Below are 15,746 nucleotides of genomic sequence, written 5' to 3'. Positions count from 1 at the left end.
AAGGCCACTGGAGGCTGGAAAGTCCCTGCCGGCCCAGGGGGATTGGAGGGAAGAAGAGGAGGCTGGACTCACTCGGAAGGCCCAACGCCAGTTCCCAGTCAGCTGCAACACGGCCGACCCCAGCACGTAGCCCAGACCACTGCGATAGAGGGGCAAGGAGGACAGGCAGTGAGGGTAGGGGGCAGGTACGAGCCGGCAAGGGCAGCCTGAGCTGGGGCCCCCACCCAAGACGCTGCTGCTGTTCACAGCCCTGTCACAGGAAACGTGAGCCACATGAGGCCCAGGTGTCCGCTGCCCTTGGTCAAGTCACTGGTGACCTCTGGCTCCAGGTCCATCCCCTGCACCACTGCCCAATGCGGCCCTATCTAAAGACCCACGGCTCAGCCCTGCCTGAGTCAGGCGATTCCAGGAAACCCGGATTAGAGCTCAGAGGTCAGATTGCAAATCCCACTCTGACCTACACAAACCTGCCCCCACCCTCACTGCCCCAGGGGTGCCTGGCCCAGGCCCACACACGCCCCAAGTGGGCCTTCCCCAGTGTCCTAGGGTAGAAGGAACACCTGTATTATCTCTGACCCTTAAGACAGCCCATCGGCCTGTGTCCTCGCCCCCTTTACAGATGAGGAAACTGAGGCCCAGAGAAGTAAAGGAACAGGACAAGGAAGGGGGAGGGCTGGGATGCAAATTCCATCCCTAGTCCAGTTTCTGTCCTGGCTCCTGTGGGCCTCAGTTTACCACCTAGGGAAGTGGGTCCTGCGTGGTACCAACCTTCCAACAGGAATAAAGATGTAGAAGACGGCCAGCACCCGAGTCCGCTGATCCCTCACAAAGAGATCGCCCAGGACGGTGGGCGCAATGGTGGAGAAGCTGGCCGAGCCTATGCCCACGACCCCCCGGGACAGGAAGAAGAGCCAGGAATACTGGGCAAGGAAACACAAGACCCCAGTGAGTCCCAGGACCACCCATGGGGGGAGGGACCAGAGTGTGGACATGGCCCCCAGGGAAGGAGGGGCCCGGGCTAAAGACCCCTGGCTAGCCTCCCCGCCAGGGCCCCCTGCATCACACGGGCGCCCCCTGCTGATGCCTGCAGCCACCACCCGCCCCTTGTCCGGGGAGCCCTTTTTCTGAGCGTCAACCTTTGCAGGCAGGCCAGTTCCAGTGGACAGTAGCGGTCACCCGCACACGCCCCCAGCAGGCAGCAGCCGGTCGTGCAGGAGAGGAAGGCTCCCATGGACAGCATCTAAGGGGGTCCTCCCTAGGCCCTGGAGGGCGCCCCTGCCGCCAGCCTGGAGCCCGGAATGGACGGAGGCCAGCGCATCCGCCTTTCCAAGGGAGAAACCAGGTGGGGGTAGGTCCCCAGGGGCCTGGCAGGGGTGTGGGCACCTACCTGGGGGGAGATGAAGGAGCTGGAGAGGCCTGTCCCCGACCAGAGCAGGATCCCAATACTCAGGGCGGCTTTGCGGCTGTGGCGATCGCCCAGGTAGCCGAACACCGGTGCGGAGAGCAGCAGGCAGCAGACGAAGACTGGAGGGGACAGGCAGGGCCGCATGCATCTCCCGCTGCGGCGGGCGGGCGGGCGTGCGTGCGGGCCTCCTGGCCCCCCCGAGTAACCGGGCTCAGATGCCACAGTGGGCACCACGGCAGTGGGCGGGAGCCAGGAGGAGGAAAAGGTACCCCAACCCCCCGATCTCCGCCTAACCCATAACCCAACGCCCAGAGTAAGGGGACTGGGAAGGGGAGTGGAGGGTCCCGGCGGGCTCACAGTGCACAGCTCTGAGCATGCCCCCAAGTGCCCGCGGGGCTGTGGCCCAGAGTGAGGGCGGACGCGGCCTCGGGGCAACTCGGGGGTCCCTAGGGCTCCCTGCCCGGACCCTGTCTCTGCAGAACCCCCCTCCTCGCACCGGCCGGCCGGCTGGGTCCGATTTTGCTACCGCACCCCTGCTGGGGCGGTGGGAGCGGCGGGAAGCGAGGGCGGTCGGCCCGGGCTCGGCCTCCAGCAGGGTTTCGCGGGGTCGGCGGCCGGTCCCGGACCCCGTCGGTGGTGCTGCCCACTCGGTGAAGCAGACCCTCCGACCCGCGGCGGGACGAGCGAGCCCGGCGGCTGCCCCGCGAGCGGAAGAAGCTGCCGCGCGTCTGCGGGACTCGCCGCGCGCACGGGGACCCTCGAGGCTCGGGTCCCTTCTCTGCAGGTGCAGCGGACGGCCTGAACCCGCGTACGCCGAGGCCCCGCCCACCCTCGGTCCCCATTCGCTGAGCGCAGATGATTGACACGGCCCGAGCCGAATGAGCGCCCAGACCCGCCCGGTGCGGTCCCAGCCCCTCCCATCTCCTGGGGCGGTTCTAGCAGCCCGCTGAGCCGCCCCCGGTTGCAGGAATTAGGCTAGTTTGGACCCACAAAACCTGGCAATTTAATACGGTTCGACCGAATACCCCCACAGAAAATGGTCCTCGGTGTCCGTGGTGTTTAGAATTTAACAGCTTCTGCCAACACGACCGTATCCGTGTCCGCGGGCGCAGAAGCGCGTGCCATGGCCCCGGAAGGCACCTGACGCATCAGTCGCACGCACTGTTTTCGCTCCTTTAACGGTTGAAAAGCGGACAGTGTCTCGATGGTGTTTCAGTCTGCATCGTCCATCTGTCCAGTGAAGCTGAGCAGGTTCCGGAGCTCACATCCTCTGCCGTTTGGAATTACCACGCTAGAGGCTAGAGGACCTGGGCTCTCACCCTGAACCAAAGACAACCCTAACCCTACCCCTACCCCTAACCCTAACCTGTGTGCCTGTGGGTAAGCTCCTTAACTCTTCTGCCCCACTCCAGTCAGTGATAGGAAATGGTAACTGTGCTTCCCACAGAAGGTTACAGAGAAAATGAAACAAAACAAAAGGTAGGACAGGCAGCGCCTAGCATTAGGTGACCGCCTTGTAACTGTCACCCATCGTCATCTGTGGTCATCTGTCGTCATCTGTCAAATCGTCATTTGTGGTGTCAACTGCTGTTGCACGGAAGAGTGTAGCCTCTGTGGACTCAAACCTATCACTCTTCCTCTGGCCGGGGTGGTTTGTCTTCTTAAGGTGTATCTTCTCTCCCCGAAGGTTGTAGAAATATTTCCCTGAATCCTCTAATAGTTTTATGAGGTTTGGGGCAGGGATCCCTTATAGATATAAACAGCTTCACCCTGAAGACTCCCTGAGATGGAGAAACCTGCCCTAGGGGGAAGGCACCCTCACACAGGTGCATGCCCCGGCTCCTGGCAGCTCCAGATTCGGTGGCTTGGGAGAAAAAATGGAAGGAGTGAAGGAGCAGGGGATGAACAGGAGGGCTCTACAGGCAGCTGCCAGGACTCAAATCCCAGCTGCGGGACCTTCAGCAAGCCCACAGCCTCTCTGTGGCTCAGGTTTGTCATGGGGAGAACGGCACAACCATAACAAGAATCCCTAACCCTGTGGGATTGTTGTGAAGGGTGAATGGGTCAGTCTCACAGGGCACTTGAGACAGTGTCTGGCACGCAGCGAAGGCCACATCAGTGTTGGTTTTAAATATTACCCATCAGTGGACCAACCCCAGGAACCTCCTGTCCCATTGGGAGGGTCAGGTCGGACTGCCGCTGACCCCACCCTCCACTCCATCTTACAGCTGAGCCACACCCTCTCTGTCAGGGGCTTCCTGCATTCTGCGCTCTGTGGACAAACAGCACCATGGGGCTCGGGTCTTACATAAGGCCTTACACCAGGACTGGGGAAGGTGAAGACTCCCCCGAGGTCATGGGAGAGACAGAGCCTGGTCGTCAGGCCTCCAGCCCCCTGCTCTCTCCACACACCTCTCGGGGCTGCTTCTGCAGTGCTGACCCTCCCTTCACCCACTGCACACCCCGGGCACGTGCACAACCCCCCGACACTTGCACACACATGCACATGCTTCTCTCTCCACAGCATCTCACTTATGGGAGCCTCGTGGTGACAACCCAGCTCACTAAGCAGGGGGAGCATCAGGGAAGACGGATCGTGACTCAACGGCCATCCTCTGTTTAATCTAGAAGGTTGTGGGGACTGAGCCCAGAGGGTCTCGCTTTGGCTCCTCAAAGGTCGGCACCTGCTGCTGGCCTCTGCCTCGAGACAAGAGCGGTTGGAAAACACACGTGGTCTAAAGCCAAGGTCTGCTGGCTCTTTGCCCCAGGGCCTTAAGAGAGAACCTTCTCGAAATACGTACCCTTACACGTGTGTTCAGCTGACATTTAAAACACCCTTGTCATAAGTTTAAATAGTTGCAAAGGATGTGATTTCCATCACTATTGTATTTTTTTACTATATTTTCATCCAAATCCTTGGGGCTGCGGGTCACGTTGGGAAATGTGATGTGATCACTGACCCCATCTCATCCCTGACGGGAAAAGGCTGCTATCTCCACACATTGGCTCTAAAGGGCAAAACCAGTCCTTATTTGCCAGATCAAGCCAACAAATCAGGCTGACTGCCTGTCAGAAAGATGTTAAAATGCTGGCTTCATCTTTGCTAATTGAAATAAATGTGTTGACACCCATCCGTGAGACATCTCCCTTCTGAACTGTAAATCCTAGATAAATCGGCCGTCGCACCAGCAGGACAGCCAGATAAGGCTTGGCACTGGGCCGTGGGCATGTGGCCTGGAGGAAGCCTCCCCAGTGAGTTTCTCCTGACACGCTCTCTGCCTGGCTTCCACGGCTTGCCCCGCAGATGCCGAGCACCCGTGGGGATCCCCTCTGTCTGGCACCCCGGAGGCTTTCCCACCCCAGGGCAGAGCACCAAAGAAACACTCAGAATAGGGAGGAGGGATGGTCTCTGTTTGAACAGAGGTGGGAAGGAAGAACCAGAGGCTATTTCTTAGACGTGTCCATTTTAGGAAAGAAAAACCCAGGCTTGAGGGTCTGTAAATAGATTCTTTCAAAACTCTGGTCATGTCGACCCAAGAAAGTGTTTGTGACCCCCCCCAGGGGCCCCGCACCCCAGCGTAAGAGACTTGTTCTGAGGTGTTGGGGTTGGAGACTGTTACGGGAGGGGAGCACAGGCAGGAGCCATGCGTGGGCTAGTTATGTGTCTGTGTGTGACCTTGGAATGGGAGGTGTCACTGCTCCCCACTCCTGGACCCCATATGAACCCATGCGGCAAATACAGATCTCTGTCGGTCCGTCTGCCTGTGTTCTGCAGGCCGGAACTTTCAGGTCTGTGGAGGAAAGCCCAGAGCAGGACTGCCCAGCCCCAGCCAGTCTCCGGCGTTGCGCTGAGCCGGGCAGGGATGAGTGACCCATCAGCATGGCCTGAGGCTCTCCAGCCCCATGCCCCTGCTCCTTCAGCAGCACCAGCGCTCAAACCCAAGACGGCTGCTCAGGTGCCAGGGCTCAGCCCACCTTCTCCATCCTCCCACCCACGCTGGCCCTCAGCCAACCCCTCAGTGCCCCTCCTCTGCATCAGGGGTGCACGGCGGGGCTCAGCCTGACCCCCGCTCCAGCATGAGACCCCGGGCCCCAGCTCCAGAGCAAGGACTCAGTCCTTACCTGTCTGAAGCAGACCGGCATTGCTATCGCTGATCTGAAAAAAGTTCTGTATGTCCAGCAGCATCCCTGTGGACAGACGGACAGTGCTCAGGACGTGGGAAGGGGTCCCCTGGGCCTCTAAGGACAGCTGGCCCACCTGTGGGATGGGGCGCCAGCTGACCAGCACAGCACAGAGTGCGGCCCACTGTTCTCGTCCCCTTCCTCCCACACACGTGCAAGCACACACGCGTGCAGATGGGGGGACCGGCGCCTAGAGAGACCCACACACATCAGCACACATACAGGAACATGTACCCCAGAGGCCCAAACGCACACCCACGTTCACGCACGAGCACCCACCCCGGGACAGAGAGGCAGACACGCAGATCCACATCCGTCCACACAAATGGGCATGCACAGAGAAACACACTCTTGGGGCACAGACACACACGCGCGCACGCACGCGCGCACATGTAGTCTGCTTGCCACAGGCCTGCTTGCATTCCCACTCATGCAGGGCTGCTGTTCACATCCTCCTCCAAGGGGCTGACGGCTCCCTGTTGCTGCCCAGGGCACAGCTTACTTAGACTATGGTATTAATGACTAGGCAGCCCTGCTTGGGTACAAACTCCAGACATTCCTGGATGTACATACCTGCGTGAGCACGGACGCGCCAAGACACACGTGCCCTGGGCTGCACATGCGCACACACAACCATGCGCTTCCAGAGACATGAGCAGAGAGATGGTGCCCCCGAGAGCTTCAGAGACAGGTCCCACTTGGGTCCTACCTTAGCCCCAGCTCCCTGAGGGAGACAGACCCTTGCTGCAACACCAGCAGGGCCTCGAAAGCCCTTCCAAGTTCCCCCCAGGCCACAGGCCAATGCAGCGCCCCTGAGCCTTTGGCAGTACGTCAGCAGGGCTTAGTCAGAGTGGAGGCACCTGCTTAGCTGAGCTGGGAGGCTCAGGCCCCAGCATCAGGAAGCCCTTAGCAATCCTTGTGGTCATTCGGTTAGGAGCCGGCACCCGAGCTGGACCCTGCAGGTGTCTGCAGGTCCCCTCAGAGGCGGAGGCCGTCAGGGTCCCCACGGGGCTCCAGCCACGCCCACGGCTGTGCTGTGGGCATCCCAGCCAGAGGCAGTCCCCTTTGCCCACAGATGGGGTCTGCAGAAATGCCCACCCGCACCTCCAAGACCTGTCAGCAGGGCCAAGAAGCAGAGAAACCAAGTACCAGATTCTTGTTGAGACCTTTGCTTTGGGCCCAAATGCCACAGCGTGCAGCTGTCCCAGCCTGTCAGTCTGTCTTTCCTTTTTAATATCATTAATCACATGAATAAGACAGAAGACTTGCCCCGGGGTTGTATCCACTCCTGGGCTCCTCCCAGGCCTCCAGGGCTGGGAGTGGACTCAGCCTCCTTCTCCCCTTCAGCCCTGAAGAGCTGCTCCCCACAAGGCACTGGAGCTGCAGGGAAAACCGCCCGCCCCAGGGGTCCCTGCCACTCACCCTGCATGGTTTCACTTCTCCGGGCCTCCTTGTCCCGGCAAGTGACCTCGGCCCTGCTTTCCACCCAGCAGGAGGAAGTCCCAACAGGAAGGGCCTCTGCTGGCGGGACTCGGGGCCTCCCCAGCCTGCGGGGCCGCCAGGCCTCTCTGCCCCTCCAGGCTCAGCTTGGGCCCTGGCCCCACACACCTCCACACCCACTCAGGCCTCTGCCAAACGCATCGTAGCAGCCCCGGAACCGGAACCCTGGGCTTGTTCTGCCTGCACCGATCTCATTCTAGTCTCCCCACCCCCAAAATTGTCTATGGCCCCCCATTGCCTCAACAGAAGGCCCAGAATCCCAGCATGGCACCCAGGAAGCCTGTGATCTGGTCCCAAAACCATTTTGAGCAATCCCTGCTGTCTCCCCTCCAGCCACCTCGCCAGAGCACTCCCCCTGCTCCATCACCTGGGCCCACGCTGACCCCTCACTCAGCACCCTCCCCTCACCCCACCTCCTGCCTCCAACATTCTCAGCTTCAGACCCACCCAAATGCCCCATGTTCTGAGTTCGGCCAGAACCCTCAGTTGCCGTCCCGGGGCCACCCAGCAAACGTCCAGCCTGCTCAGTCCTGTGTGTGCCCTCTGAGCTCCCCAGAGACGGACGGCGTCTGCAGCTCGCATCCTGCTTGCTCCGTCCCTGCCTGGTAGGCTGAGCCTGTCTCTGGTGCACTGGGGTCCTGGCCTCAGGGCTGCTGCAGGTGACCCCATACAGCAACCCCCCCGCCCCGGGCTTCCCTCGGCCCCACGACGTGGGCATTCCCAAGCTCTGGAACCAATGGACGGACCCTCCCTGGGTCTGCCCACAGGGTCGTTCAGTCAGTCTTGAATGATTCAGTGATCAAGAGAGAAAAGGGGGTTATGTCTTGTCTGAAGGCGTGAACGAGTGAGTTAGGTGAATGTGGCTGAGAAGAGCGGGCGGGCGCCTCGGGGCCTCCACGAAGGAGGTCAGAATGTGCGAGGCCTGCACACAACCCCCGGTCCCAGAAGCATGCGGCCCGCCATCTCGTGCCCACCCTGCCAGCCACAGCCTCCCTCAGCGTCCCACCCGAACCTCCAGTCCTTCCCCCGAAGGAGCAGCCCTCCCTGCGGCCCTCGCCGCCTGCTGTGTGCACACGCCTGGGTGGGGGCTGGGATGGGACCTCCAAGCCCCCCTCACCCCGTTGGGGCTTGGCTGGAACCCCTCCAGGGTTGAGAAGGGCAGGGTTGCCCTGCACGAGGGGACGGTCTGCAGGACATGGGGCCCCGTGGGCATGCAGTACTGGCCGGGGGGGGGGGGCGCGGCCGTGAGCTGGCGGCCACAGGTGCTTCCCAGGGTGCCATCCACCAGGGCCACCTCACCTGCGACGATGAACCAGTTCATGTAGTTGAGCAGGTTGATGTAGCAGAGGACTGCGGCGGCCGCACGAGCTCTCCCGCGGGACAGGCTCCAGGGGCTGGACACCATCCGGGGGGCCCACACACCTTCTCCCGAGGCTCCAGGCTGCCTGCCCGGCCTGGGCACCCGGCTCTCCGCCGACATGCCGCCATCCATGACAGCCTGAGTTCCTGTCCCGGAGGTGTCAGGGCAGAGGCACATGGGCTCTGCACCGAGTCACTTCCTGTGGGCTCCCAGCCTCCCGACCTCAGAGCAGCTGCCCTAACTGCTCAGCATCTTATCTCAGGTTCCTGCCAAGCCAGCCCCCGGCTGGCCCCGGAGGTTTCACCAGCCCCAGATCTGAGGCCCACGGGGGTGCCCATACTGGGTGGCCGGACATGACGGTCCCCTCGACCTAGACTGTGGCTTCGGCAGCTGCAATGAGGAAGAGAAGCTTCATGCGACAGGAAATGAGTTGAGTCTTCGGAGCCCTAGTCTCCAAAAGAGGTTCGAGGGCTGCCCGCACAGGACCTGGGCGGCAAGCGCAGGACATGAGCTGGGCCAAACCAGGAAGGCTAAGTGCTGGCCGGGAGAGCAGCACCCAGCTGGGAGTGAGGTCAGCACCTGCTCTGCTCTGGGGCCCCATGGGGGTGGAGCAGAGGAGTGATGGAGGGACTGTCGCCAGGAGCACAACGGATTCAAAATCCAGGGGGTGGACGCACCTGGGTGGCTCAGTGGGTTAAGCCTCTGCCTTCGGCTCAGGTCATGATCCCGGGGTCCTGGAATCGAGCCCCGCGTCAGGCTCTCTGCTCAGCAGGGAGCCTGCTTCCCTTCCTCTCTTTCTGCCTGCCTCTCTGCCTACTTGTGGTCTCTCTCTATCAAGTAAATAAATAAAAATCTTTAAAAAAAAAAAATCCAGGGGGTGGTTTGGAAGAGAGGCTGGGTACTGGCACAGTCTCCAACGGTCTCTTTACAGGATGTTTATTGGGGCTGTAACTGTGCAGTAGAGGAACCAGGCAATGTCCAGACCAATTAAAGGAACACCACCGCCAAGAGCAGAGGATGTGTGCGTCTCCCCCAAGAGGCTCTGAGCTGGCCCCATGTCACCGAGGCAGTGTTCCCATCAGCAATCCACCACCCTAATCTAATGAGGAAACGTCAGACACACCCAAACTGCAGGACACGGTATTGTTTTTACTAGACTATGTTCTAGGGAAGCTTTAGGACCACAGCAAGACTGAGCAGCCGCTGGTTCTCTCACACACCCGCTGCCCCGCCACACCCATGGTCTTCCCCACTGTCAACACCCCCACCACGGGCACGTTGTGATGACTGATGAGCCTACGCTCACACGTCATTGTAACTCAACGGCCATCACTTACATCAGGGTTTGGTCTTGATGGTGCACGTTCTGGGGGTTAGACCAGGGTCTGAGGTCTATCTGTCCTTGGAGTACTACACAGGGAAGTTCCATTGACCTAAAAGTCCTCTGTGCGCTGTCCACGTCCCTGCCCGCCCCTGGCAATCACTCCTGTTGGACCCCCTCCCCCCCATAGCTGTGTCTTCCAGGAAGCCACAGGGTCAGAATCAATGGTAGAGAGCCCCTCCAAACTGCCTTGTTCACTCAGCGACATGCATTGACAGGGCTTCCATGTCGTGTCATGGCTTGGGGAGTCACTAACGTTCATGCTGCATAACACACCATTGTCTGGATGGACCACATTTTATTTATCCGTTCATCTGCTGGAGGACATGTCAGTGGACTGTAGGTTCTGGTGGTTGTAAATAAAGCCGTCCAGACCATCTGTGTGCGAGCGCTTGCGTGCGCTCCGGGTTCCACTCCCTAGACTGCACGGTGTGGGTGTGGAACACGATCTTTTCAGTAGGGACTATATTCACTGTTTAAGATTTATTTATTTCCTTGAGAAAGAGCATGCACATGGGGGTGGGGAGGGGCAAAGGGAGAGAGAATCCTAAGCAGACTGCATGCCAAGCAGGAAGCCTGACACAGGGCTTGATCCCACGACCCTGCAATCAGGACCAGAGCTGAAATCAAGAGTCGGACACTTAACCAATTAAACCACCCAAATGCCCCTTTAAGGAAGGGTATTATCCAAAATACCAAAGTCCTCAAGGACTCAGGTAGACCAAGGGCTTGTTTAGATTAAAGGAGGTGAAAGAGCTATGATAAGTCAGTGCAACAGGTTGTCCAGACAGGGTCCTGCACTGGAGGGATCAGCTAATAAGACCGGAATGCAGATGGTAGACCCGGAAGACAGACACCAGCATGGTCGTACTGAAGTTGATGACGGTGACGTGGTTGTGTAGATGAAGACCTTATGCCAAAGTGTATAAGGGTAATGACTGCGGTATATGCAACTGGCCCTCAAGTCATTCAGGGGAAGAAAGGTAGAGACCACACGAGAGCCGATAGGGCAAGATGTAAAGAGGAGAGGAATTTGGGTAAAGATGGCATGGGTTTTCCATGCCATATTGTAATTTTTCTATAAGTCAGAGATCATTTCCCAATAAGCAAAGCACAAAAGGATGAACAACCCAATTAGAAACAGGCAGCAGACTTGGGTAGGTTTCTGCAAGGATGTACAAAGGGCCAACGTGCGTGTGAAGAGATGCTCACAGTCGCTCGACCCTAAGGAAAGGCCAGTCCGCACCACAATGAAGATGGACGTCCTTTGCACAGCTCCCAGGTGGGCTCTGCATTGGGTCTGCAAATGTTCTCACTGGAATAGTGTCATGGAAGATGCTTTGTCTCTTAAAAAAAAAAAAAAAAACACCAATGAGAAACCCACTCACACACACTAAGATGACTGGGAGTAAAATTTTTTTCATTAAAAAAAAAAATAACAAGTTTGGTATGGATGTGTGGGTAAATTAAAACTTTCATACATTGCTAGTGGGAATGGAAAAATGGTTCAGCCTCCATGGAAAACACTGTAGTTGTTCTCCAAAAAGGTCAAACTTGGAATTACCCCCATGACCAGCAATTCCGCTCCTAGGTGTATACCCAGAAGGGTTGAAAACAGGGACTCGGGCAAGTACGTGCCCATGAATGTCCACAGAAGCACTACTTGCCATTGCCCAAAGGCAGAGACGGCCCAAAAGTCCACCAGCTGGTAAACAGGCTGGTAAACCCTCTCGGTCCCCTCCCTCTTCTGGAGTTTGTACTCTATCTTTCAATCAACTTCACTATCACTCGATAAACTTTGCTGCCTACCAAGAGCAAACAAACAAAAAAACAGGCAAACCAAATGCAGGTTGTGCATGCATTGAAATATTGTCCAGGCACAAAAAGGGATGGGGTTCTGATCCTCGTGGCTGAACACTGACCCTCGAAACACTACACTAAGTGACAGAAATCATGCACCGGGGTCACACACTGTGTGATTCCATTTATGCAAAATATTCTGGGTGGTTAAGGCCACAGACACAGAAAGCAGACTCGTGGTTCCAGGGGCTGGGAGGAGCAGGAAATGATCGGTGGGTTTGGGGTCTTGCAAGGGGTGATGGGATGTGTTGGAACCGGACAAAGGTGGTGGTGTCACAACACTGAAAGGACCGAATGCCACTGGATCCACTGGACCGTATGCTCTGAAATGTTTAGTCTTAACATTATGTGAGGTTCACGGCGACTTTTTAAAATGCACTAAAGCAAGCCAAGAAAAAGCCAGTCTGGAGACACGTCAAGAATGTGAGCTTTGCAGGAAGACCGACCAGGGCTCAAGTTCCAACTTTGCTTCTTCCGAGCCGCACCTAGGGCAAGGCCACAACCCCTGTGGGCCTCAGGGTCCTCATGGGGATAGTCACACAGTGAACTATCGAACCATCAGGGTCAAGTGCGTGGAGCTTTCCTGCTGGCCCAGTGTGGGGGAAGGGGGGCCTCATAGGAGGCGTCTGTGGAGGGGGAGGCTGGCCTTTACTACTGCGGGTCAGGGACGCTCCCGCAGCCTGGGGGGTGGGGGTGGTCTTGGCACAGCATGGGGAAGCTCAGAATCAGGCTCTGGAACAAGAGCACGAGCAGCCCCAGGGCTGAAGGCCTGCCCACGGGGCTAGGTCGCGGGCGTCCCTCCGGTCCGCAAAGCCCAGGCTCCTCACCCGCAATCCGGGTCCTGCGGCTGCGTGGTTGCTGTGCTGTAGACAAGGTCATCCTTGAAAACTTCCCAGAATTCGGCCAGGTGTTAAGGAAGTGCTCGGGGTGGCCGTTCAGTAAAGTGGGGTTCCCCTGGCTCAGGTGGTGGGGACGTCGATCCCGGACCCACCCTCAGCTACGGGACAGGCCGAGCTATATCCTCGGGTAGAGCGATGAGAACAGACCCAGTACGTGCACACAGGTGCCTGTGTCCTGCCAACGACACGAGAGCTTTTCACGTGACAAGCGTGAGACAGAGCTGCTGGTGGTCACCACGCTCCAGGGTCCGGCCCACACTCCACTGGGCTAGAACACCAGCCCGCCCTGGGCTTCCCAGCTCCCAGGATGTGTCCCATCAGGCCGGCAGGGCTCAGCAGGGAGGGCAGAGGGCAGGCTCCCACCAAGGACATGGGATGTGTCCCCCGGGAGGTAGGGTCTGGAGGAGGCTGTGCCCAGGGGCGTCGTGGCAGCAAAGCTGGGGGCCAGCAGGATGACACAGTCTCGAATGTTCGGGTGCAGAGCCCGGGCACCCACACTGCTTGGACAGCCCCCCAAGGTCCACTCGGCTTCTGGGTTGGTGTCCATCTATCTGTCGGTGGGGCTGCACGCTCCCTGAGGGGTCCAGGGAGCAGACCTGCTCATTCCTCCAGGGATCACCAAGGAGATGGGGCCACCATCGGGCCTCGCATGCCGGAGCCAGGACACCACAGTCCTGCTTCTCAGGAGCAGAAACAAGAATGGGAAGTACTGTTTTTGATGGGCGGGAAAGATAGCCACCGTCCCAGGAAGGGGCTGGATGGGCCCGTGCTGGCTGCCAAGCCCCACGGTGTGGCCATCCCCTCCCACCCACCACGAGAGCAGGGGTGTCTGGCCTGCAGTATCTATGGGTTCTGCTGAGTAAGGTGTGACATGTTCAAAATAACTTTCCCTGAAAAGCCCGTGGGCGTATGTCCAAGCCTCAAGAGAAGGGCCTCAGGCAAATGTCCGCAGCAGCACCGGTCACAGCAGCAGAAGGCCAGAAACAGCCCAAATGTCCATCAGCAAGCGAAAGGGTCAGCAGGATGCGGCCTGTCTGTACAGTGGGACAGGACTCAGTCCTAAGAAGGAAGGGCCTTCTGACACCCGCCGCAGTGCAGTGTCACATGCGCCCAGTGACACACACCGGTCCCAGAGCACAAGTGCTGTGTGGTTTCATGCAGCCGGACATGTGGACAGACTGGACAGGCATGCCGGGGCCGAGGGGCCAGGGGGCCGGGGGTCAGTGTGGAACAGGGACAGCGCATCCATCTGGGGAGATGGGAGGTCCTGGAGATGAGCCGTGGTGAAGGCCGTACAAGGGGTATGGGCTCAGTGCCCCTGAACTGGACACGGACAGATGGTGAACACGGTACATTTTGTGGGATGTGTGTTTTACCACAATTAGAAAGAGTAAATATGGTGATCACACTATCAAAAAAGGGGCAATTTTCTGGGCTCCGGGCTTCAGGGGACTTGTTCTGAATAATGGACAACACTTCCCCTAACAGGGGTCTGCGGCGACCTCACATGGGCTCGGGGTACGGCGGCGAAGGGTCGGTCAGAAGGCACAAAAGGTGTATGCAGAATGACCTCGCCAAGGTAAACATAACAAAAATAAATACAAAGCAACCTTGGCGGTTGGCTGGTTGGTTCCCAGGCACTGGGCTAACACGGTTCATTTGAGAGTATCTTGAATAGAGGCCCTTCCGGAGGGGGACCTGAGAGAGTTTAAACGTAGGTCCCTTTAAAAAAATGAAGGTGATATCCAGCCTCACACACTAGAGACAACAGAAAATCACCTGGGAATCGCTCCTCGGAAACACGCAAGTCGCTCTCAGAGGACAGACCAGGAAGGGCTCGTGGGACCCAAGGCATAGCCCACCCAGCAACGGCAACACAAGGACAGGAACTGCCCCCTGGGGGCCAGGGAAGCAGGAGGGCTTGGGGGTGGCGAACCCACAGCATCGGGACAGCATTGGAGACTCTGGGCTTTGCCCCCTTCCTCCCTGAGATCCTTATGGTGTTGGTCTTTGGGTACCTCTCCGCGTTTACATGACAAATCACCACCAAAACTTCGGTCTTAAAAGAACCAACTTGTTTATTTGTCATTACCTTCCACAGTTTCGGTGGATCTGGAATTTGGGGCAGCTTGCTGGGCGTCCAGGCTCAGAGCCTCCTGTGTGCCCGCAGGGAGGGGTCAGTGCCACAGGCCAGACTGGAGCTGGAGGGCCCACCTCCGAGATGGGTCCCTCACACGCTGGCACATTGGTTCTGGGCTCCGCTGGTCTCTGCAGCAGCGTCCGAGTGTCCTCCCAGGGAGGGGGCTGGACCTCCTCTGAGCGAGCAATCCAACGGGGACAGCGCAGAAACGTCAGTGCCTTTGTGGACCCGACTTGGGGGCCCATATTCTGCTGTACCCCATCAGTCACACGGGCCAGCCTGGTTCACTGCAGGGGGGGTGATGGCACGGATGTCATCATCGGACCTGCCGTTCACTGGACAGCAGTTTGCAGGCTAGCCACACACAAGAAGGAAGGTTTCTCCCCACTGTGCTCATGTGTGGTGATCAGGGAGGAAATTGCCCCTGCAAACGCCCCAGGAGGCACTCCTCGGGACCCATGGGCAGGGTTGGCTCCTGGGAGGCTGCCCCTAGTGAGGGAGGCCAGGAGGGCAGGTGTCCACTGGGTGAGCAAGTGTTTTCCATGACTGGCCAACCACAGCAGTGCCCAGCTGGCCTCCATATTCCCGGGAAGAGGAGTGTGACAGGAGGGCGTGACCAGCTCCCGCTGGGGATCCCCACTATGTCTGGGTCTAAGAGGCAGCAGGTGCTGGAAACTGTCCTAACCCGGAGCTCCTGAGCTAGCAGGAGGTGCGTGGGAAAGAGAGAGAGCTGTATGCTTGGGGCCTCCAGCCTGGAGCGCCCCTCGCTGGGCATAGGGCAGTTTCAAAAGGGCCCCAGAGCCTCCTTCCCTGGGGGATCGGCGGCCACAGTGACACCCTGTGGCCACAAGCTGGAACCGCAGGCACGAGGCCCTGCGGGGCGTGCGGGAAGGCCCGAGCTTAGGCGGTTTGCTAATAGGACATGAGCGAGCATGGGCCACTACGGGGAACTAAGTGTTCTGTCCGTGTGGCCGCACGCCACATGGTGGAACCGGCCACGTGGATAGCGTATACATACT

The 15,746-nt window shown here is 58.6% G+C and overlaps 2 protein-coding genes across 25 annotated transcripts in view; one reads left to right on the top strand and one right to left on the bottom strand.

Annotated features, from left to right (window-relative positions):
* Nucleotides 1-9,369, bottom strand: part of SPNS3 (SPNS lysolipid transporter 3, sphingosine-1-phosphate (putative)) — a 34,935-nt gene extending 25,566 nt beyond the window's left edge. For 6 of the 24 annotated variants that reach the window (XM_082707789.1, XM_082707772.1, XM_082707790.1 and 3 more), the window contains exons 1-4: nt 1,902-2,262; nt 1,388-1,524; nt 769-920; nt 73-139 (exon numbers count right to left, since the gene is read on the bottom strand). In XM_082707789.1, coding sequence (XP_082563915.1) covers nt 73-139; nt 769-920; nt 1,388-1,524; nt 1,902-2,247 — 702 coding nt within the window. In that variant the 5' untranslated portion in view covers nt 2,248-2,262. Of the gene's footprint in view, nt 1-72; nt 140-768; nt 921-1,387; nt 1,525-1,901; nt 2,263-5,527; nt 5,594-7,009; nt 7,249-8,386 lie in introns of those variants that run through there. The other 18 variants (XM_082707793.1, XM_082707777.1, XM_082707778.1 and 15 more) reach the window with 17 other exon arrangements.
* Nucleotides 1-15,746, top strand: part of MYBBP1A (MYB binding protein 1a) — a 155,898-nt gene that overhangs the window by 73,754 nt on the left and 66,398 nt on the right. The window lies entirely within an intron of this gene.

Source organism: Mustela nivalis (genome assembly GCF_964662115.1).
Source record: "Mustela nivalis genome assembly, chromosome: 17".
NCBI lineage: Eukaryota > Metazoa > Chordata > Mammalia > Carnivora > Mustelidae > Mustela > Mustela nivalis.
This window is presented reverse-complemented; position numbering and strand designations above follow the sequence as displayed.